Source organism: Astatotilapia calliptera, chromosome 16, assembly GCF_900246225.1.
Source record: "Astatotilapia calliptera chromosome 16, fAstCal1.2, whole genome shotgun sequence".
Lineage (NCBI taxonomy): Eukaryota > Metazoa > Chordata > Actinopteri > Cichliformes > Cichlidae > Astatotilapia > Astatotilapia calliptera.
Window position 1 is genome coordinate 8,808,142 of NC_039317.1, and position 24,023 is coordinate 8,832,164.

At 39.9% G+C, this 24,023-nt stretch overlaps 2 protein-coding genes across 3 annotated transcripts in view; one reads left to right on the plus strand and one right to left on the minus strand.

Annotated features, from left to right (window-relative positions):
* The window catches only part of slc49a4 (solute carrier family 49 member 4), a 45,764-nt gene extending 38,993 nt beyond the window's left edge, over positions 1 to 6,771 (minus strand). Inside the window, exons 1-2 of the mRNA XM_026143951.1 lie at positions 6,461 to 6,771; positions 2,629 to 2,722 (exon numbers count right to left, since the gene is read on the minus strand). Of these exons, the coding sequence (XP_025999736.1) occupies positions 2,629 to 2,722; positions 6,461 to 6,755 (389 nt within the window). The 5' untranslated portion in view covers positions 6,756 to 6,771. The remainder of the gene's footprint in view (positions 1 to 2,628; positions 2,723 to 6,460) is intronic.
* A 268-nt stretch (positions 6,772 to 7,039) lies between these two features.
* hspbap1 (hspb associated protein 1) lies at positions 7,040 to 23,400 on the plus strand. 2 transcript variants are annotated; one of them, XM_026143948.1, is made up of 8 exons: positions 7,040 to 7,099; positions 8,840 to 9,053; positions 11,001 to 11,191; positions 12,672 to 12,808; positions 14,842 to 15,013; positions 16,740 to 16,823; positions 17,222 to 17,332; positions 22,241 to 23,400. In XM_026143948.1, the coding sequence occupies exons 2-8, from the start codon at positions 8,855 to 8,857 to the stop codon at positions 22,823 to 22,825; spliced, it is 1,479 nt and encodes a 492-aa protein (XP_025999733.1). In that variant the 5' UTR covers positions 7,040 to 7,099; positions 8,840 to 8,854; the 3' UTR covers positions 22,826 to 23,400. The 2 variants fall into 2 exon arrangements, with proteins under 2 accessions (XP_025999733.1, XP_025999734.1); XM_026143949.1 differs by lacking the exon at positions 7,040 to 7,099 and adding an exon at positions 7,315 to 7,732.
* The last annotated feature ends 623 nt before the right edge of the window (positions 23,401 to 24,023 follow it).

A 24,023-nucleotide genomic window follows, 5' to 3' on the forward strand; every position in this document is an offset into this window, starting at 1 on the left:
CGGGCAGCGTTAAAAACTCTTAGCTCGACCTGAGCGGACATAAAAACTTGATATGTCATGGCTGGATTCAGCAGAGGTGAAATTGAAAGCTTGCTTGTGTGACTGGCTTTTGGACTGAAGTGACACTCGAGCAACAGCGAGAGGCAAGTTGAAAACTTCTAACAATACTGCCCTCGAGCGCGTCCAAAAAGAAGAGGAAGAGCTTGGTATTTTATTCCATTTCCTCTTTACAGTAAAAGCCTTTTGCAACATTAGCGTGGTCGAAATATGTGTGCATGCACGTGCTTTGGGATTTATTTTTTTAAATAATTTATGTCAAGTCAAGGTTATGCTTTGTGGAGATGATATTTTTACCTTCAGCTTACAAGATGTGATTAGGCTAAAAACCACTTCAGCTTCACAGACCAACACTCAACGATGCGCATGCTGTTGTTAAAGTTTAACGATTGAAGCTGAGTTTACATGTCACTGCTGGAGGTATATGAATTTGCAACTGCATTTTCAAACTGAAAAAGAGGAGAGACACCGACCATTACCAGGCAGAGACTAATAAAAATGATAAATAAGAAATATGGAAGTGTAGAATCCAGTATTGCTGCCCTCTAAGAACTGAAAGTCAGGATATAGGATGCAGTCTCTTCTGAATCCGTTTCTAAATAATTTAAATCCACCAACACTTTAGTAGTGTAAAGACACTGGAGTGCTCTTCATTATTCTGAAGTTATGTCTTTAAATTTAGTGCTAAAATAAAAACGTCAGCTCTCTACAGTCTCTCGAACAACAACAACAAGAAAAAAAGATTCCATAGCTCTGTTTGCAGGCCAGATTTAGGTCACTGTCGCTCTTTATTGGAGACTTTTTTTTTAAGGCCATATGGTAGCTTTGATGAAGCTCAGCTTTTACTGCATGAAGACAGATTTCCTGACAAGAAACTCCTTTGCTTTGGTATTTGTCCCTTTTACATAACAGGTAGTTCCAAATGGGAACATCCCTGTCTCAGCGAGAGTAATTTGCCAATGAAAACACATTAATAATATTAAGCTTTTAGGTCACACTGTAATCTATCAAAGGTCAGTTTCCCAGATAAGACATCTGCCCACATCTGCACATGGCCCAAATGTATTGCATCTTTCTTTTAAGAGGACTTAGGCTACTCCTGATTTAAAGCTTTAGGGTTATTACAAACAGGCTGACAAAAATACAAAAACTCAATTTTATAATCATAAATTAAAGTTGCAAAGCTTGATATTTCACTCCAAACTGTAAATACTTTTTTGGGACAGACTATCGCCTGGAGATCGTGGTTATATCAGTTATTCTCCTTGTACACTGCCAGGAGCTTTTCCTGCCTTATTTCTTTCTTTAGGCCATATCACTATATTAGCAGCTAGGTTTTCTTAGTGCAGCCTCACGAGACAGAAAAAGAGAAACAAATTAATTTATCTGCTCTTTGAAAGCCAAAACCTATTTTAAAAAGCTCCAACTGCATAAAGTGAAAGTGATATGTGACTTATTCCATGGAAATATGATTCTCTTTATTCATTATAACATACTGCCTCATTGTGAAGCCCAACAGGAATCATTACACAGATTACCACCAAAAATATTCAAGGAAATTAGATTTTTTAAGGCACTGTATAATTGAAATGACCTTCTCTGAGCTCTTACCCTTTCTAAAAATGAGAACACTGAACTCAAGTGAAAATGAGAATGAAAGTGGGAAACTGGTTTCCAGCAACAGCCTGTCAAAATGCTGTCTGATAAGTGAGAAAACTGCCAGCAAAGACACCAAAAGAAGCAAAGCGTCCACACAGTGTTGATCTGTCCTTCACAATCACATCCTCTGCCACATAAATAGTCTCATTGTCTCTATGCAGTTACAAATCTGCATATCAAGAATGAAAAAGAAGCACGACCTCAGCTTCAGTACAAATGCATACAGTACAAGACCCTAAGAGGCCACTTTTGTGCAGACATTCATGATTTATTGACTTTAGTAACTCTCTGATTTTTCCTGTAGTGATATCAAGAGGTTGATAATTACTGTTTGTTGTGTTGCGATATGTGACCTTTTGTCCCTTCAGTGCAATTTGAAATGTAATTACTTTATTATTCTGTCCAATACTTTTGCTGGTGACCATCTTGGAACATTTAGAAAGCACAAAAGTGACATGACAACAGAAAATTATGGACCTCTGACATCTGTGCATGCCATCTTGATTAAATGATTCATATTTCTTCTTTTAAAAAAAACTGAATGGAAACAATTATATGAAAAAAAGTTTAGTTTTTCACGTACTGCCAAATCCCAATTTGTGTAATCTTGTCAAACGCATTGCACGCATTGGCAAACATCACACAAGGGTAACTTTTCCATGGTCCTAAGTAACTTTGGCCAGTAGCTCATTTCATTTTCAATGAAACGCTGTGCAAAGCTGGTCCTAAAATGATTACGGCACTCACTCAGAAAATTTGCCTAAACTGAGTTATGGAGACTATAGAACCTGTATAACTGCAGTGCAGCTCATGAGTCACTTTGCACCGCCTTTCCAAAATCTTTCAAATGATCATCATCACACTTGCATCGTGCCGCCATCTGCTACCTTAATATTTACACGGGCTTCTTACCATCGTCTCAAAGGCTGGCCTGTCAGTGGGATACTTCTTAGAGCTGCTCCTAGCACCATGAAGAGGGTAGAGAGGAGGAGGGATGCTCGCAAACCTGGAATACACAACACACTGCATCAACACCGACGTGTAAGAAAAAGTAAAGAGACAGCAGTGAACATGGTAGGGATTTCTCAATTTTTGCTACGACAAAGGATTATTTCTGTTCTTATTGAATTAGTTATCTAACAATAAAAAGAAAAAAGTAAAAACAAAATCCAGTTTCCTGGAGCTATAAGAGACTATAAAATAAATAAATAGATAATAAGCAAAGAATGATAACAGAGGAAAGCAGCAAATTAACACATTTTAAAATCTGGAACAAATATTTTACATAATTACCTTGACCAAGGAGATTATGTTTTTGGTAGTGTTGATGTCAGTCTGAGAGCACGAAAAGTTATGAATGAATGCTGATAAAACTCTGAAGGGGTGTAGAGGGGGGTCAGGAAGTACTGCATGAAGATTAAAACATCCTGTCACTGCTGACCTCTGACCTCTCCTTCAAGATCAAAGTGATAATAATGCTACTTAAAACCATGTTTCTTACTGCCTTTGTTTGTATGAGGAGCATTTAAGAATTATGGGGATTAGGGCTGGGTCATATCATACCGTTCACGTTAATACCGGTATAATGTTAGGCAATGATAAGAAAATGAAATATCGCGATAGAAAATGGGTAAAATGCGCATGCGCAGTGCCTTAGTTTACACATGGCGGCGATGGAGAAGGGCGAAAGCGGATCGTCGAATGAAACAGATGAACCAGAATTGGTTTGTAAAAATGCTGCAACTTCAGTGGTGTGGAACTGGTTTGACTTTCTTCCCTCAGATACACACCAAAGCACATTTTTTGGTAGAGCATGCAAGCGCATGCACATAAAAAACAGCTGCTTGTTTAAGTGAAAATACATTGATGGGGTTTTTTTGCACTAATAAAGTTGTGGAGTTGTAAAGTATTTTGTCTCGCGCCACTTATATCATCAGTTATATCGTTGTCGCAAATTTTCCAAATATATATCGTGATAAATATTTTTGGCCATATTGCCCTGCCCTAATGGGGATTCTAAAAATACACATTATTTGCAGCCAACATTACAACGTTACATTTCTCATCTGCCTTTTGAGTTGACAACTTGACCCAAAAATCTGTTACAGCTTTAACGAAAGTATTGCCAAGAGAAAGACTGAGCTGCCTGGTTAGTTAGAAATATACTGTAGTGCAATTATTATACAATAAGCTCTAGTTAAACATGGCCAATTATTCACAAGTGATCTAAATTAATGATTACAGTCTACATAAATACAGTTTTAACCAATAACTGAAAGGGATTGGCCAGCATCACTAACCAAGCAACAACAAAAATCTTAAAACAGAAAATTCCTTCTTAAATATCACTTGTGTAACAGCAAAAGTATGAGAACTGTTTCTTTCACCATTAACTCAAGTCTCATTTCTCAGTTTCATCCACATGACAGCCATTTAGAGAATTATGTGCACTTCCCCATTCTTTTCTGCATGTGAACTACCATTTCTGAATGTTTGATTGACAGGTTCAACTAAATGACCGCTGTGGAAAGAGGATCAACATATTAACAACATCCTGTAGGGCTGGGTCTAACTGATGAGCAGAATGCAGACTTTATTGATACCAGTGCAGTTATGAATTCTGCTCCTCAGTTAGATTATTTATCAATTCCGTTATTGACCCTTGATCCACTTTCTTTTTAGAAAAATGAGGACTGTGCAAGTTTTGAGCATGAAAGCGAAATAACAGCAAGACTGTATGCAACTCACGTACAAGAGCTTCACTGCCATGAGTTGGACAAGTTTATAATATACAACCTCATAAAACCATTCTGAGCAGTATCAACGGAAGAAAAAGAGAAGCTTGAACGTATTCCAATAAACTGGAAAGCTTCCCCACTTCATATCATATAAGCTGATGCTATATTGACTTCCTACTATAATGGCACCTTCATAGACACAGAGGCCGAGAAGCAGTTGTAGTTCTGCATTAAGGTTACATAGAAATAGCCACCTTTGCAAGGTTTGCCAACTAGAACTAGTTGCAGCAGGTAATCCAAAAATTATTATCTTAATATTTGCTAAATTGTTTCTACCAAAGCGCAAACAAAAAAAGGCAAATATTTGCCACTTCCAGCTTTTCCCAATATGCAATTTTTATGTTTTTGTCATTTATTATTCATGCTCCTCAATTGTTCATCAGTACTTATGAGTGAAAAACAAAACATTCATAATGTTTGTCTTGAGAAGGCTTTAGCTGTACTGAGCAGCTCTCTAAATGAATGCATGCACAACTGTGACCACATTTCCAGTAAATGAAAGAAAAAGCCAGCAACATATTTTAGAGAAATGCTGGAGGCCATCTACCGTAAATGAGACCTGCAAGTTTACAGCTGCATACTTCAATGCACAGTATGCATCTACGTGCTCAAGAGACAGTTTGTTGACATGAAGGGCAAGTTAATGATCACTACAACTGCAGCCAAAAAGCTATAGTTACTTCCATATATTTAGATATTCATTTTATGTCCTTGTCACAACTGGCACCATGAGATGGTATATGCAGCCCATTCAATTTACACAGGTAGTCCAGCTACCTGTCTCTTGGCACTGTCTCATGAATGAGGAGATACCAGGGGAGGGCTGGTACATAGTGGCAGTTGGACAGGCCCATTTAAGGCTTTGACACAACAGCAATAGTGTATGTGCAAGTTTGTGCAAAAAGGAACTGGAAGAGCATTCCCAGAGCTCTACAACATGACCACCGATGGGATTACTCATGTGCGTGTTTCTAACCAAACCCTCAAAATCAGACTCCATATGAGTATCATGAGGGTCCAGGTTGCTTTAGTGGGACATGTGCTCACAGAACAAAACCATGCTCACTTTAAATGAGAGGAAAACAGGCAGGTCTGCCACTGGTGCCCAGTTTTCCCAAAGGGAAACCAAGTACTTTCCCCACAGTCGAGCTGAATTAGATCTAAGCATATCACAACCTTTGCAAGTCATAGAAGTCTTTTTGCAAGGGCACACCATGGTTGACACTTCTTAACTCAGATGCAGACATGACCACAAGGTTTTTTGTAAGGTCTGAGTGGAATCTACACCAGGAAGAATTTACAACAAGTTACTGAAAGAAGCAGATACCATTATCGAGTTGCCTACAAATAAATTAGGCAACAAAAACACCTAATTGTTAATGTGATTGTGATCACAAGGTGAGTTATGCAACTTCTTGGCAAGATTGTGCATGGACCAGCAGTCTGGTGTTGTTAGTGCCTTGTTACTGTTTTTGTCATCTGACAACCAGCGTGGTCATTACAAACTTCTACAGTCAGGTGATGCAGAGGAACTGGTTTGGTAAAGCACACGCAAGAGGGCTACTTTCATTCTTTCCAAGAAATACTGCTTTTGAACCTGAAAATAAAGATTTTTTAAAAAGTAAATTAAGACTTGCTTGTCCCATATAAGCACTTTCCCCCCCACCTCCCATGTTTCCAACTCATCTATGTGTCTTACTGGGCACAAACAACCCATTTAAAAACTGAATGAAGACTATAAGGTCTCTTAAATACTGCATTTTATCAGAGTAAATATATTCTGCGATTGCATAAGGTCAAACTAATGATAAGAGAAATTTTCGAAACCTAAAACAAAATACGTCGTTAAGTTACATCGCTGTAGATCTTGGTGGGGTGAAAAATCACCAGGTCAGGCACAATCATCGTTGAGGTATGACACAGTGTGCTAAATTAAAAGAACTCACCTTTTTTATCCATTAACCACATAAACAGCAACCAAGGGAGGAAGCCAGCCGGGCCCCACAGCACCAAAATCGCGATGTCAGACTTGGTAAAGCCGTAAGCGTGAGCGGCTGAGTTCTGTATGGGACCCCAGAAGTTCCACACCATTCCCTGCATCAGTGCCAGCAGGGAAAACAGGGTCAGAACCAGCCATCTTCTCCCATACACTCTGCTGTTTACCGGATTAGTGTTCGTCTCCACATAAGAAGGAACAAGAAGCGGCTCCCTCTCGGCCTCGGTGCTCGAACCGGCACCCATATTAACCTCCCGTTTGTCAGGCTAGTTAAAAATTCCGGTTTTAACGACGGTACAGCAACGACAAACTACCTCGGCCACACAAACAAAAACAGCCGATAGCGTCTAATGTTTGCTTTAACTGCGCATGTCAAACCGGAAATAGTTGCGGGTTTCGGAAACTGTTTCTATGTAGCTGCCATTTCGGCTCGTCTGGTGAATTAGCGTAAGCGGGTTTTTTGTAGTATCACAAGAGTCCAAATGGTGCAGATTCACAGCGATGTGTTATAGACGTAATTGGAACGCGTACGCTGTCATGTGATCTTTGTTTACTTCCGCCCGAACCTTGTCTACACGTGTAGTGAAAGGTGAGTCCTGGTGTTTTTTTCCAAGGATCCTGGTATTTCTTCTAAGCTAGTTTCTTAGCATCTTTCTACAGTGTAAATAGAGAAAATATGTTCACAAAGACGAAACATAGCTAGCCTAGCTATCTCATTACTTCACACCAGACGTTTTAAGTTGTCTGGGGAAATCCCAGGTGTTCCTAATAACATTAATAATGGCCTTGGTCTTTTCCAGCTCTCCTGTAATTAATTATACATTTCACGCTTGTACTTGTTGAATCAAACGCCACCTGAGCGCTGTCTGTCCCTTTATAAAGCGCCTTTTGAGCCTAGGCGTTAATTCTTTCCTCGGAGTTGTTTGATAGTTCTTCAGGAAGTTGCTCATTTCTGTCGTGTAACGCTAGTTAGCGACATTTTGTCAAGTGGGAAATATCAGTGATACCAAGTCTTATTATAATTATTTGACCAATTATAAGTGGAAGAATATACCTAAGAGTATCCGGAAGTAGAAAACGGTACCAATCTGGATCCAAGTTGTTTAAGAAGTTGGTTACAAAGAGCGAGAATCAAAGTTTCACTGATATCCGATTACCAGTTAAATTCTAAATAGGAAATCCCCACTGTCCTGTGGTAGATAAATGCCATCTGATCTGAAAGGTAATAAAACTTCTTGATTTGCTAACAAATAATATTTTATTGCTGTTTTTCCGCCATAAAATGTACATGCACTCCAAGGTCACGTCATCATTTACACGTTGCCAGTACTGGGTTTGAACCCCCCTTTCCCCTCAGAATTGCCTTAATTCCTAAAGGTATATATTCAACCATAGCCTGGGAACCTTTCTTGGAGATTTTGGTCCATGTTGACATAAAATCACACGTTTGCTGCAGATATATCAGCCGCGCGTCAATTATTTGAATTCCCTGTTCCATCAGATCCCAAAGGCGCGCAGCTGGATTTAAACCTGGTGACTGTGGAAGCTATTTCAAGTCACTGCCATGTTAAATAAACCACTTTGAACTTTGTGGTATAGTGTGTTATCCTGGAAACAGCCATCAGAACATTCACACACTGTGATCACAAAGAAATGGACATGATCAGCAACAATAATCGGTTAGGCTGTTGCATTTAAGCAGTTCTCTGCTAGTATTAAGAGGTCCAAAGTGTGCCGTAAAAATAGCTCCTACACCTTTATACCACCATCAGTCTGAACAGTTGGTACAAGGCAGAATGGATCCATGCTGTTTATGGCAAATCTTGACCCCACCATCTGAATGTCTCAGCAGAAATCAAAACAAATTAGACCAGGCAACATATTTCCAGTGTTTTGTTGTCCAATTTTGGTGAGCCCAAGCACATCATAGCCTCATTATAGTTCTGCTTCTCGGTTTGAACATCAGCAGGTTGTTTTGATTGTCTCTACATACACTGACTTGCTGATATGGTAATGGCTTATTATTATATTATATTATATCATGTTTTATTCCGGCACAGTTGAAGCATCCACAATTTCGTTGTACGTGTACAATGACAATAAAGGACTATTCTGTTCTATTATTATGTGAATGCTGTGATGCATTCACACTATTGAGTTTTCTTTTCTTTTATTGAGTTTTCTTTCAGCACACATTAAAAGCTTTGTAGTTTTATTCACTAATTTAACATAGAAGATGAGGAACATGGCTTGTAGGCACTGACTAATAATAAAACATCATCGTTTTTAATCAGCTTTATGTTCCTCGTGTGTTTCATCCTACTGTCAGTGTGTACCAAAGGCTATGGCTGACACCACCGAGATTAATAAACCCTTCAGCCCAGAGGAGACCCGGAGGATTGTGCATCATTTGCAGCAGCCCGCAGTTTTCCTGAACATGACCTGCGACTGGCCTGTTCTCCACTGGACAGCAGTGCATCTGTCAAGCTGTCTTGGTGACAGACTCATCCGATTCCGACTTGGGAGAAAAGAGAAGACACAAGGTAAGTAATTCAATGTATTGAATGAATTTATCTGTAATTACTCACCTGGATTAAACATTCACAATGAAATTTATGTGACCAAAAAGATAAATTCAGTTCCCACAAGCACTCCTATCGGGCTTAAGCTGTTTTATTAGATATTGCATATTTATTAAGCTATAATAAAAAAAAAAATTTTAAAGGAAAACTCAGCTGTTGCTGCATTTAGCTGTTACAAATCTGGGGCTGTGTCATTTTTTTCCTTTCTAATGATTTCAGATGCTGTAACTAAAATTCAGTTTTTGAACACAAAATGAAAGAAGACAAAATAAAAATACAAGACCTGTTAAAATACAAGATAGTGATGATCTATTTCTATTGAGCAATAACTGATCACAATAAACTGAGGTTTGTTTTAGTTCCTAGTATTGTGTGAGCTTATGGAAACTTGTATAGCATTTCAAACAATTTCCAATGAATGAAAATTTATATATTGACATAATCTAATGAAGGTTAGCCGGCTGTTTAACGATGTGATTTATAATGTCTCACAGATGAAAAACACACTGAGGGTCTTTGTTTTTGAGCATCTGCTGTATTTTGCCCTCAGTGTGGCTCTGAAACGGCTCCCGTAATGATTCTTTCTCTGATAAATGACAGAGAGTATGCCCTCTGATAAAAGCTGGCTAATTAGATTTCTAAATCATCTTTTTTAATAGCTGCAACAGCTTACAGGTTGGGCATTTCTCATCATGCATTCTAAATGTCATCACTCAACCACAGACACACCTCGTTTATGGAAAAAAAGAAAGAAATAATAAATCATTACAACTGATTAATTTTTCCTTTGAAGTGGGTTAAAAAAAATCATGTCTGAAAAGTGCTGTGGTTCTGGTAAATGAAACAGTTCTCTTAACACACAGTCTTGTGAAAACAAGTTTAATTAAGACTCATGCAGTCCTGTGAAAAACTAAGTCCACTCCAAATTTAGTAGCTTGTATAACCACATTCAGCATCAACGACCTAAAGTAATTGTTTTCTGTATGATTGTTATTGTGGAGCAGTTTTATCCCACTCTTCTTTACATTTGACATTTGTTTATGCACAGCTCTCTTAAGGTCCCACCACAGCATTTCAGTTGAGTTGAGGTCTGGACTTTGGACTATTACAGTATCTTGTTTTGTTTTTCAGCCTGTGATCATTGTCCTGCTGGATATATCAGCAGAGAAGAGGCTTTCTTCTAGAAAATCTTCCCAACAATCCATATTTGTTCCACGTGTTTCTAATTGTACTGAACTTTAACATTTAGCATGCTGACTGAGGCCTGTCTGGGATGTGACTCTTGGGTTTTTTTGGGTTTTTTTACCCATCAGGCGTAAAAGGCTGATTGGGTATTGAGTGGGTGGTGGTGACATGCAACTTTGTAAACACAATAACTCGAGACTGAGGGGACGTAGGATTTTCAAATTGATACCATAAATCCACTAAAAATCTCTGACAACTTTGAATCTTGGTGGTCAAGTTTCTTTTTTTTCTTTTCTTTTCTGTATTTTTTTAAATCTTTTGTTTGCGATAACCCGAGGAAACGTCACCTAGGATTTAAAAATTGATACAATAGGTGCAGGAGGATTACTGAGAGCTTGGGGATACCGCTGACAGCTGTCAGTATGTGGGCAGTTTTTGCAGTCTTACCTTGTGGGAAATTTGTCAGGACATTCACTCCTGGGAAGATTGCGGCATTGCGTTAACACACACCTGAATGTTCCAGACCAGCAGCCTGTCAAAAATCCTACTTTATGGAGGTGATTACACTCGATAATCATCAGTTAAGCTGCTGTTCTGTGGCTACATATCTACTTAAACCAAAGTTGGTCACTGGTAGTTTAGATCAGCTGAACTGTTTCACTAAAACTGTATAAAACCTTTAACTAATTATTTTCTTGTCTGTGTTTATTGTTATTTTCTCAGCTCCGGCTCCTCTTTTTGAGACCCAGTGTTCCTACGTGGAGGCCAGTGTAGCTCAGTTTCTCAGCTGGACTCAGGGTCAGTCTGGAACAGACGTGGGGCCTTTTTCTGAGTACTCCTGCTCAGAGTATTGGGCTTATGCTGACTACAAATATATTGCCATGATGTTTCAAGATCAGCCTTTCATGTTTGAGGTAACCATCCTGCTGCATGCATGTTGACATGTAACATAAGTTAAACAGTCCAGCTGAAATCTGGCATCAGTGTTTGCACAAGTTTACAAGTTTACTGCTAATCTTAATGATATCTGAGATATTTAATTGCCATTGAAACTAAAGGGCAGTGACAAAGACTTTTGGTCAGGTTATTTTATCAGGTTAAATATCCAAGAAAGCGAGATAAAAGCTAATTAAACTTACCTAAAATTTGAGGATTTAGTGCTTGAAAACATATCGCAGGGATCCATTTTTCACTATATTGATTGCACTTCAAAAAATTCCTTATTTTAAGTGTTGGAGTTTTTTAGTTAAATAATTTTTTCTAAGCATGTAGGCTGCTCAAATATTGAAAACACAACATTTGACCCCAATTTTTTTATTAGTCTGACTCAGAGCTTGCGTTCTAATTTATCCCAATGGTGGTGGATGGGCTGTGTGTTCAGACAAGCCACTTAGTGTGAAGTGGGCATGTAGGGACACACTACACACATTCACAAAAAGTTTTCTTCCTTAGGACACACCTTCGGTCCATTCCTTCCATTCCTTCTCAAACAGTACAGACACACTGACCAAATGTTATGTATTGAACAAGAGAAGCACATGTCGAAGATTGCATGACCAAATGTTTGACATCATATACAGTCTAAGCATTATGCGTTTTATTTACAATAATAATAAAGGTTTAATTTAAAATGTTTCATACTATAAGCTTCTTATGCCTTTTGTAAGAAACTGAAATTAACAAGCGATTCAAATAAGCGAGTCAAAATAACTTTTTCATTCTATTCTTATATTGTTTTGACATTTTCAATTAAAATGTCAAGCTTTTGTGATGGCAGCTTTATACTAGCTGTTCTCATCATCTGGCCGGTAAAGACATAAAAGTGCCATCCTTTCTTGAGCCACTGCCGCAAATTTATTTCATTTTTATCTCTGTGATAAATTTTTATTGGGCATCCACCTCCAATTATTACCTCCTGACATTCATGCCTTTGAGACAGACAGACATGGGCTTTTTGCAGGATAAATGGTGCTGGCAAAAAGGCTGCCTGAAGGCTCGATTGACCAGACTGTCAAAGCTTACAGCTGCCTGCATGTGTGGTAATGACTTCATTATTCAGGATGCCGGTGTGATTGCTACACCTTTGTGTCCTGACGGCACATGATTGACAGACTAGTTTTCCTTGAAAGATGACAAATGCTGTTGCTTGGTTTCTCTACTCGGGGACCTCCATTGGTCACTTGTAATAGGCCCTGTCATTGTAGCTGATGAGGCTGGGTTACATCTGTGAGCCTATAGAAGAGTGGTGACAGTTCTCGTTTCCATGTCACGTTATTAAAGAAGGCACCAAAACCATAATCTGAAAATCGTAAACAGTCGTTTATGCACACGGCATTTTGGATTGATACATGGCATTCGAATGTGTGTGTGTGTGTGTGTGTGTGTGTGTTGCAGCATGTAAAATGGTCCGAGTTTGGCTTTGAGGGGCGTAATGGGAGAGAGAGCACCTTATGGATCGGCACAGAGGGAGCCAACACGCCATGCCACCTGGACTCTTACGGCTGTAACCTTGTACTGCAGGTGCAAGGACGGTAAGATGAATCGCTACCTGTGTTGATGCTTCATGTGCTCCTCAGTAACCAGACGATAAGATAAATGCAAACATACGTACGACATGAGACTGGAAAAACAAAATTGGGTTATATGAAGTGGTTTAAATGGTACTTGAATGCTTTTCTTTTGATGCCGTGATAGCCTGAAGTGCCTTGTTATCAGCTAACAGGCTCAAGCTGCGTTCATAAACCCCATGATCGTTATGTGCACAGAGACCTGCTCATTACTGCTAAGTAAAGCAGGCATCAACAGCACTAAATGGCAGGAATTGTTTATTGACAGGAATTGGCAGAGGTGAACAAATCTTTCAGTCAGAGTGGCCGTGCCTCCAACGTCCCATACAGACAAAAAAAAACAAGCGTTTTGGTTTTTCAGCTGCTAGGTTACATATTTACATAACTGTGGTTATATACATACATATTTGTGTTCCAGTGCTTACAACTCTCAAGATTTATATATTCTAATAATAATTCTTCAATTTTAATAACACAAATTACACGTATGCAGTGAAACTTGATCGAGTTCTCCGCAAAGAGTGCAGTTTTTTTAGTCTAATTGATGAAAGTCCCCTTTTTTTGTGTTTAAAAATCCTACATTTAAAAATGTGGATCTATTTTCTAATGGGCCCGTGTGAAATGAAACTCCTGTTTGTCATTGTTTCATTGTCTCTTACGTTTGACAGCGTTGCTTCAACTTGCATCCAAGGGTTTGATTATGTTGCAAAACAGAACAGGTTGGGTAAAACTAGGGTGTAAGTATGAGTAACTGTGAGTCATGCAAATAGTTTGGTATTCTGTACTGTGATGCTAGCCCAAAAAGTGTTGCAATGCGAGATAGACACACTGTCTGGGTCTATAGTCGAGTTTAACACCAGTCAAACATTTATTTTATCGACACATTTCTCGTTACAAAGAGACGAGCACGTTCATTTTCTAATTGGGTGACAGAAAAAGTTTGCAGTGAGAAGCACTCACTGTCAGGTGTGAAATAAAAAGTGACACTGTCCTGTCATACCTGTGCACTTAATGGGGAGAAGCTGCAGCTGAGCGGTGAGAAGTTTCAGGATTTCATAAAACCACGTCTGTGTTTCACCCCTCTGGTGGTTGTGGAAGTTTTCTGCCTGTTAAGCACTTAGGTCTTCTGCAACACTGGAGGTGCAGAGTACTATAAATGCTGACACGGAGTGCGAGTTGTCCTCTGCCCTCTGAAAAAGAGTTGATTTGTCACACAGCTTGCTAGAGAGGGTGGGAATGAAGACAGAGGGTGAGACGCTTTATGGGGTTCTGTGAGTCACGAAATATAAGGGAGCAGGTCTTCCTTATCTCGCTGCACTGTTCTTCCAGAGAGCAACGGCTATATCTCACCACTTGTAATTGGGTCTTGAGTTCTTTTATTTGGTATTGATCTCTAATGGAATGAAATCCAGCTCGAGCGGTCCTTTGACACCGCTGATCTTTCAAAAATAAAATAGTGTTGATTGATTTCATGACATTTGTGTGAATGGTGGGTCATAGTACCGGAAAACAATCATGGGAGTGGAGTACTTTAAAAAAACGAATGTAGTTTAATGTTCATGTTAGAGAAAATAGAGTTGTTTCACAGCGATGGATTTGTAGCTGGTCGTGTCAGCTTTTGTTGTCTCCCAGAATAAGATGGGTTTTAAAGCTTTCTTTAATTAACAGATATTGGATATCTGGATCTTTACAGCAATATCGTTTTATTTTTTTATTATTGTTCACTGTAGCGCAAAGTAAACGATATGAAGTATTTCTTCCTCTTTTAATGATTAGCATTTTTTGTGCTAAATTTACAGTATATCAATGTTAATATCTGTTAGCACTTTTTAATATTGGTAATTTTTTATCAGTGTTTTATTTGCAAGCTCGATTTACAGCTTAAAAGGTCATTGATTAACACCGCATGAGTCACCAGACAAAAGAGTTAATTTCTAGCATTAATCTTTTAATCTAAAGTCATATTTAGCTTTTCTGTTGATGTGTCCTATATGCAGGAAGCGCTGGCACCTCTTTCCCCCGGAGGATACAGCTAAGCTTTACCCAACTAGAATCCCCTACGAAGAGTCAAGTGTCTTCAGCCAGGTGGCTGTTCTTCATCCTGACCTGAGGAGATTCCCTGCCTTCCACGGTGCCAGTGAACACATCGTCACTCTACAGCCAGGACAGGTCAGGAATTCTGATGACATCATGTCTACAGAGATCTCAGACCAATATTTTTCTATATTTTCTTTTTTTGTAAAGTAATCAATAAAGTAAATGAGCAATAATCATCAGTGTTAGCCCTGAGAGAGCTTTCCAGATGCTTATAAACAAAATTCATAAGAAATTAATAAGAAGAATACAAAAGTACTGTTTAGCCCTAGTCTCTATAATTTATACCTAACGGTGAGCTGACACCTCTTTGTTTGGATTAAATCAGTTGCATTTTCTTCAGACTATAGAAAAACCACAGTGATTTAGTAAAGCCTGAAGTTATGCAATGCTGTGGCTTTACATTTATATGATGAAGTGCTCGTGACACAGAAGCAGTAACCATAAAATATAACTTTATTGGTCCTTAAGCAGTGAACATGTGAAAGTAGACTGAACAGTGAGATTTATTTGTCTTGGTGTCCTTCATAAAAACTTGAAGCAAGGCGACAGTCGTGACTTGCGTCCCAATTAAAGTCAGGCATCTACAGTTACACTGGATCACCTTCAACACACTGTTGTTCCTATAGTGATGAAAGCGAAGGTTAAGCAGCGCTATCGCTCTTGATCTAACTGGGTCAAGTCCAGGCCTGATAAATCGGTCAGGTTTATGTCATGTGCTCAGCCAAAGATACGACCGAGGTTTTGTGGAATCCAGATTTGGTTTTCATGATGGTAATTTTAACACTTGTCCTCCTTTGATCATAAATAATTGTGAAGGTGCTCCTGCATGAAGGTCATCCTTTTTCACCTTGTTTCAGAAAAAGAAACGGTCACTATGGACACAGAGCAATTATCCAGTTGTCTGCTTTCACTATCTGTTTGTTCTGGAGCTCACACAGCTTATTAAATACCCTCCTACAAAAAAACAAGCTGTCGGCTAACCAACAGTCCGTTAGTTGTGATTTGATTTATAGGTCAGGGTCAGAGCTCACCCTTGTGTTTTATTGTTTAATAGTGAAATAAATTGCAACAGTGCGGCACGGTGGCGTGGTGGATAACACTGTTGCTTCGTGGCAAGAAAGTCCTGAGGTCAACTCCACCACGTTTCTGTGTGCAGTTTGCATGTTCTCCCCATGTTTGCGTGGTCTTGGTACTCCGGCTTCCTCCCACAGTCCAAAGACAGTTTTAATCGATTCTAAATTGCCCACTGTGTTAGCCCTGCGATGGACGGACGACCTGTCCAGGGTGTACCCCGCCTCTCGCCCTATGACAGCTGGGATACTTTAATAACCTTGACCTCTTCCAGTCAGTGTTGCAGCAAGCTTTGGCCTGACCTTTTATATACAGCTGACAGCTCTGAGTTTATGCTTCAAAGAAAACCTAGAAATGCTTCAACTGTTGAGACAGAATGAATACTTTGAGTATCTAACACAGTCTCCTCAAAGATGGCCCCACCTCTGCAAATCAGATTAAAAGACGGCTCATTTCTCTTCTCCTGTCAGGCAGCAGGCCACAGACGAATCAAGACTGCTGTGGAGGCCGGGGAATCAATAAGCATTCTTTCTTTTTCTTTAACACACCCGTTGTATGAATGGATGAACGATTAACAGCAGAGGGGGGAAGGTTTATGCTGCCATCTAGCGGATATGTGCAGTCGTGTATTTCCTAGTATTTAGGAAGATGAAAGAAAAAGAGTGGGAGCTGTCATTGACCTTGCCATTACTGATAAGTTTGTGAAGACTTTATCTTCTTTGCACAGGTGCTCTATGTCCCCAGGCACTGGTGGCATTATGTAGAGTCAGTGGATCCTATCACCGTCAGTGTCAACTCCTGGATTGAGCTGGTAAGCAGCATCATGTCTCTTTCATCCTGAGCTCACCAAAAACACCCCAAAATGACACAATATCATATATATTCCAAACATTTCAGAGTAGATGGCAAGTTATTATCCCGAACATGTTGATTCATGTTGTATTAAGTCCTCTGAGATTAAGGCTCCTCTCCTTCTTGAGTAATGAACAGGACCAGCAGTAAAGTGTTTCCTGTCATTATGATGAGTGTATGTATATGAAGGGGCATGAAAAAAGGCTCCCTGGTGCAAGACAAATGTTTATTCGGAGGTTTGCCCCACTCTAGTTGTTTTCTGCCAAGGTCACAGACACCAAAAACTATTTCTTCTTATCATTGATGGTAACCATCTTGATCATGTGTGTTCTTTCTCGGCTCTCTGCTTCTACACAGGAAGTGGATGACGTCGCCAGAGTTGGTGAGGCTGTGACTAAGACGGTTGTCTGCGCCATTAAAAGTGCTCGAAGCGATGACAACACTGACAGCTGGCTCAACCCCACTGAGGTAACGAGTAATTACTCTTTGATATCAATTACTGTGTCAGTTTAAAAGCCGTCTTCTTACACCTACTTCTTGCTTGTGTCTGTCAGGATCATATTCTGATCTAGTGCAAAGAAATGCAGGTTTTTGTTGCTTTTTCACAAAATGAAACGCTTCACTGCTTCATTCACTGTTCTTTGTTGCTGTGTAGGGAGTTATTTAGAGAGCGATACTGTGTGTCAAAGGGCAAAATAGGAATCCAAATTTGGGTGCGCCTCAGTGGGTCCCTTTTATCCGCGATGATTTTATAGCTGTTGACCTTCAATTGAACTACAGGCAGATGATGATAAAACCTGAGCCTTTGTCTTCCACAGTGAGATGTTCTCTTATCTCTCTTTAGCTTTGGGGGTGGGGGTTTGCTGACCTGCTTTGTTTCCAATTGCCCCCTTAGAAGGAAGGGTCACTGCAAATCAATATAGAATCACTCTCAGTAATGATCTTCATCCTGTGATAAAATGCTATCATTCTGAGGGCACTAGTTTCTTCCAGGATGACACTGCATGCAGTTAAAGGGAACAAAAGCCAGATTAATAGTTTGAATATGAAATTTGATCAGAATTAAATGATAACCAGGCTGATTCAACACATCTCAACCTAGTTGAAAGCCAATGAGATTTTTTGGAATAGCACCCTCCATCAAATAACCAGATGACAGAATATCTACCTTACAGCCTTCGAGTAGAGTCTCACATACTTGCCTTGAAGTTCTTATTAAGGCATTTCATGGCTTTATTTAATTTTCCACTCATCCATATATGTGTCCATCTTCTTCCGCTTATCTGGGGCCGGGTCGCGGGGGCAGCAGCCTAAGTAGAGAAGCCCAGACCTCGCTCTCCACAACCACCTCCTCCAGCTTGTCCGGGGGAGCACCAAGGCGTTCCCAGACCACCCAAGAGATATAATTTCTCCAGTGTGTCCTGGGTCTGCCCCGGGGCCTCCTCCCAGTGGGACATGACCGGAACACCTCACCCAGGAGGCATCCTTGTCAGATACCTGAACCACCTCAGCTGACTCCTTTCGATGTAGAGGAGCAGCTCTCTACTCTGAGCCCCTCCCGGATGGCTGAACTTCTCACCCTATCTCTAAGGGAGAGGCCAGCCACTCTTCGAAGCTCACCTCTGCTGCTTGTATTCGCGATCTCGTTCTTTCGGTCACTACCCACAGCTCGTGACCATAGGTGAGGGTAGGGGCGTAGGAAAACCGATAAATTGAGAGTTTAGCTTTTATACTCAGCCCTCTCTTCACCCCAACAGACTGATACAGCATCCGTCTGTCGATCTCCCACTCCCTTGTCCCGTCACTTGTGAACAAGTACTTTAACTCCCCCACTTGGGGCAAGAACTCGTCCCTGACCCGGAGTGGGCACTCCACCCTTTCCTGGCTGAGAACCATGGCCTCAGATTTGGAGGTGCTGATTCTCATTCCCACCGCTTCACACAGATGGTCTGATGATAATCAGCTGTGGCAAATCGAAAGTACAGCCTCTGTCAATTTTAAGGTTTTATGTATGAGAAAATAATAAAAATCATCTGCTTCTTAACAAGGCTTAGATAAATAAAATGACATATTACACTGTTTTTAACCAAAACTAAGCCAAAAAACTAAGGACACCATTACTGCTTCTATTGGAAGTAGCAGCCAGGTACTGCTAATCAAATGCACTGGATTAACTGATCATCATTTTGGAAGTTTGCTGGTCTGGGGTGTTAGGTGTGTATTAACACAATGCCGAGGATGAATGACAGGATCTGAGAGTGAGATGAGACGTAACTGTTGACTTACTTTCCATCAGTCCGGGAAGGATTATAAGGTAATTTCCACACACTGTGAAGTCCACTCTGCACTGACAGATTATCTACAAGTAGAAAACATTTAAGACAGCTGCCAGTCTGTCCAGGAGTGGACGTCCCAGCAAATTCACCCGAAGGTCATATTGTGCAATTCTCAGAAACAGCAATAAGCCCAGGAGCTCCATCTCAGACTACACGGGCCTCAGTTAGCAAGTTAAATGTTAAAGTTCCTGACGGTACGGCTTTTTTGAGAGTGTTGCCAGAAGGAAGACTCTTCTCTCCATCTGCAAAAGAAAAGAATCACGATCGAGTCAAAGTCCAGACCTCAACCCAATTGAAATGCTGCGGTGGGACCTTTAGAGAGCTATGCATAGAAAAAAATGCCCACAGTCCTCAATGAACTGGAGCAACATTGTAAAGAGGAGTGGGCCAAGATTCCTCAAATTCCTCCATTTTTCTGTTTTGACTTTTGGTGAGAGAGAGACCAAAAAAGTCATACAGAAAATGATTACTTCAAACTATTGCTGCTAAAAGTGGGTGTAGAAGCTACTGCATCCTGGAGTGTTCTCAGTATTTTATGCTCTGCTTTTGCATAGTTTTTGCATAAATTTGTATAATGACACACTGTTGTGTATTGCTGTTCATCTGAGGTTGTATTTACCTAATTTTCTGATCTGATAATAACTAGTTAATGTTTTATTATGCCCTGATATGTAAGACCATAGAATTAGGTGTACTTTGTTTTTACCATGACTGTATCCTGGCCAGTGTTGTGATGATGACGTTGTCAGAACCTGTAGAGAGTCAAGCATATAGTGAAGCTATAGCTGCGCACAAAACCTGGAAAATCAAAGATTTTCATTTTTGAATTCAGACGGAGGCAAGTTAGCTGTTTCCCAGGGTTCAATCCTCTGCTAAGCTAAGCTTTTGCTGACTTATAGCTTTATGTGGTACAGACGTGAGAGGGATGCCAGACTTCTCAAACAAAGGACATTTACACTTTGTCTCAGAACATTTATTGAATAGCAAATGATTACAGATGAAGTTCTTCTAGTCCTTGATTAAGTAAAGCACCCTGGAGACCGTGTGTTTATCTTTGGTGAAGTACGAGAAGTCCTTCTTTGTATTGCATTAGTGATTTGAAGTGTAAGTGACTTCTGCATGAGTGTATCCAGGCCTCCACGAACTTGCTGAGACACTGGTTTGACTTTGTTAGATTACTAACCACTTGTCCCCCCCACACCTTCTTATTTCTCTGCTTATCAGTAGGTTCAGCCAGGCAGCTTTTCCCACTTACAGACTATATTTATGTCACTTACTGTGTGTCATTTTCTATGCAGACACAGTATGAGCTGCAGTGTCATAATGTAAGGAGAGCTGAAAGCCTCAGTTGCATAAGTTCATAGGCATTGAACTTAAACCCCTGTTAAAGTAGCTTCTCAGAGCTGCTATGAAATGATTTATTGTGATATTCTAAAAGTCTTTTTTTCACAGTTGTCCTTTTAGAGACGGCTATAAAAGTTGTAATAATAGTTGTGAAGGACGTCTCTACTTTAAACACATAAGGTAGTTATGCTTACATAACTTCAGGACCAATTACGCAGTATTTTTAGTCTAGTTCAACTGTTTGCACACCCAGTTAGTTTCATATCGTTATCAAAATAGACTATGATAACGTTCTCCCTGATGACCTTTCATGGACTTTGAAACTGACTTTGAAGGATTAAAAACAAACAGCGGGGTAGCAGTGATCTGTACGGGGGATAATTACGATGCTGTGATGGATTGATTCTGAGTACTTGTGCTTGAAGTCAGGTAGAGCAGTTCAGCTGAAGTCTTTCTTGTGGCAACAAAAGTAGAGCTTCAGGTAACCTTTTTTAAAAAGCGTTTTTTGCATATTGATTAGCCAAGAAAGGATATAGTCTCCCACCTACAAGGAGAGTCACAGATGCCTTCACTGCGCCAGTTTAAACCTATATTTCCATTTTCCAGAAACTGTTGTGTATTATATATTAATGTGCACAAATTTAGACTAAAAAAAGGAAGACCTAGGTGAAGAAATGCCTCTTGTGTGGGAAAAGTCATGGTTCTTTGAGGAGCTCCCACCACATTTGTGTTGCATCTGATTTCCAGGAAAGGGGGTTAATTGCCTGTTAATGTTCTTTTAATGCTTTAGGCCAGGTAGAATTCCTGGAGGCAGGTTTAGTGAAAATTATACAGATTCTTCTTCATAAGGCTTTAAATGATAAATGCTAATTCCTTTGTAGATATGGAGATTACAGTGGATGTAGTGGGCCATGGGGTTCCAGTCAGTTGCTGCCATTTAGTTGGTCTAATCTTGCAGAAATGGCTTTGGTGTGAGCTGCAGGCCTCCTTGGCCTCACACTTCCCTGACCCTTTGTCTTGAAGGAGAGCTGATGTGTGGCACTCTGCCTGATTGATCAAAGGCATCCTGGAGTCAGTTGTCTCCTCTTTGTTTGTGTTGGTTGCATGTCCAGTGTGGCTGGTTTGTTCCTACAGAAGTAAAGAAGTAGAAGTGCACTCTGAGAAATGTAGTGGGAAGACTGCTCTCTAGGTTCTGCCTGGTAGATTTTGTATAATCTTGCTGAGTTGCAAACAAACGGCACCGAAAAACAACACAATTACTTCCCAGCACATTAATAAAAATCTATGTACAAAGGTTTCCCCAAAATGTATAAGCAAATTAACCGCCTCTGCAAGATGGGCTTTTTCTGGAAATATACAACGTATTAAACATATTAAACAAACTCTAAAGCCTCTGTGAGTTGAATATTAATTCAAGTACAGCTTCTTGTAAATGATTCTAATGGCAGTTCTTGTTTGGAGAACCTTGTAAGCATTAAAGGGATTTATAATGCACTTTTATTAGACCATCTAAGTGTCATTCCAGGCATGCATTGATTAAATTTTTTTTTCTTTATTGCTTTGCCTGAATCTGTTTAGCAGATTGCGCTCAATTAAAATTCAGGCAGTTCATTTTGTAATCTTAAAGGCTGTACACACTGTTTATCTCTTGGCAGCTGTCTCCAGCTTTCTCTCCGTTTTTGTTTTGTTTTTATAGGAAGAAGTAACATCCCATAATGAAAATATGCAGTATCTGAACCTGGCGGCGAGAGCTTGGGCTCAGAAACAAAGGAGTTCCTGCCACAGCAAACTGAGCCCAGAGTTGCGAGACACCTGTCAAGTCAAGCGGGACTCGGGTGGGCAAATCAAGAAAAATAGTGATCGGGTTAGGAATTGTGCACCCTTCAGTATTCCCTACGGACCACATCTCATCTCTGTACGCTGTCAGCAAGAACTGAGGAGGACGACCCCCGAAGATGTAGAGGTCAACTCTTCCAGCAACAGTGCAGTCAGATCTCAAGAGGACTGCGCTGTCAGCTCCGATCCAGCACAGACAACCAAGTTTGCAGCTGCTGTCAGACTCGATCAGAGAACACATGGATGTAACGCTGGTTCAACTCGGTGTAGAGAATGTGACTGTGCAGATGGGACATCAAAGAACCTGTCAGAGGATTATAAGGCATCAACGCATACAACAATAACCACTAACGACTTGTTAGACTGCCTGGTGCATCCAGACATCATCACCCGTGTCACTGAGCTGCTTCTAGAAAAGCATACAGGAAGTGATACGACCACCTGATCATCCTAGTTTTGATATTCACTTATCAGATGCAACATGAACATGGGGTTTGTTGTGAGCCACGATTATTTATTAAGTTTTTTTTACCCAGAAATTGGCCCTCCAAACTACGAGTCATGTTTTGGCATCATTAAGTAAGAGGCCCGACTTTTATTTCTTCTCTCATTTGTCACTCTTGACCTTCTTGGCGTGAACCACAGATGCAGGAAATCGCAGCCAAAAGTCATTCTAGTGCTGCAAGTGACAGTCTAACATATCCTTGTTTTGTTTTCCTGCACATGCTCATCCTTTTTGGTTCTTCCAAACTAGGAAAAATGGCCACTGGAATCAATTTAGTATGTTAAACAACCAAATAATTCAAGATAATATTCCAGGGATACAAACATTGTGCAGAAAACAATGTATCACAATGTCAGTTAGTAAGGGGGGAATCATCATTGAGCAGCCACAAAGGACTCCTTGTAATAGTTTTGTGATTGATGAAAGCTGTGTAAGAAGTGATAAATGAACTGTTTGAATAGTCTGCTGTATGTGTGCGGATAATAAATGTAATATACCCACTTTGCCTAATTGAATTCCCTGTAGTTGGTTTGTCCTAGGTGGGGACATTTTACACATCTAAACTTGGTCAAAGAGTTTTTGTCAGATTTTGGTGCAAAATTGTTGCAGTTATGATAAACGGGAGTAAACGATTGACAAGAATACAAGTTTTAATCTGCATTAAAACTTCAAACATCACAAAACAAGTTTATTTACAGAACTTTGGAGGAAAAATCAAAGTTATACTTTTCCCTGAATAAAAAACATCACATATTGTCAAAAAACAAACCACAGGCAAAAAACATCAGTTTCTGCAGGTTTGAAAAAATCACACACACAGCACTTTGCATCATACTTCTTTTTGTTTTTTAACAGCACACTTGTTGATTTGCAAAGATGGCTCTGTGATGATGACGTGTCCCAATGAGCAGCATGAACAGTAGCAAGAAATTCTTTCATAATTTTTACTTTTTTTCATATCTGTGATTTTTCTGCCTATAAACAGTAAAAGAAATCATTATGTCTGCAAAAACAAAGCTGGATGTTTCTCCACAATTTTAAACTTCAACGTCAGCAAAGCAGAAACCTTTACAGGGAAATCATTCACAGGTGGATACAAGGACTACAATTGGTACAAATGAATGCAAAAAAGGCTGCT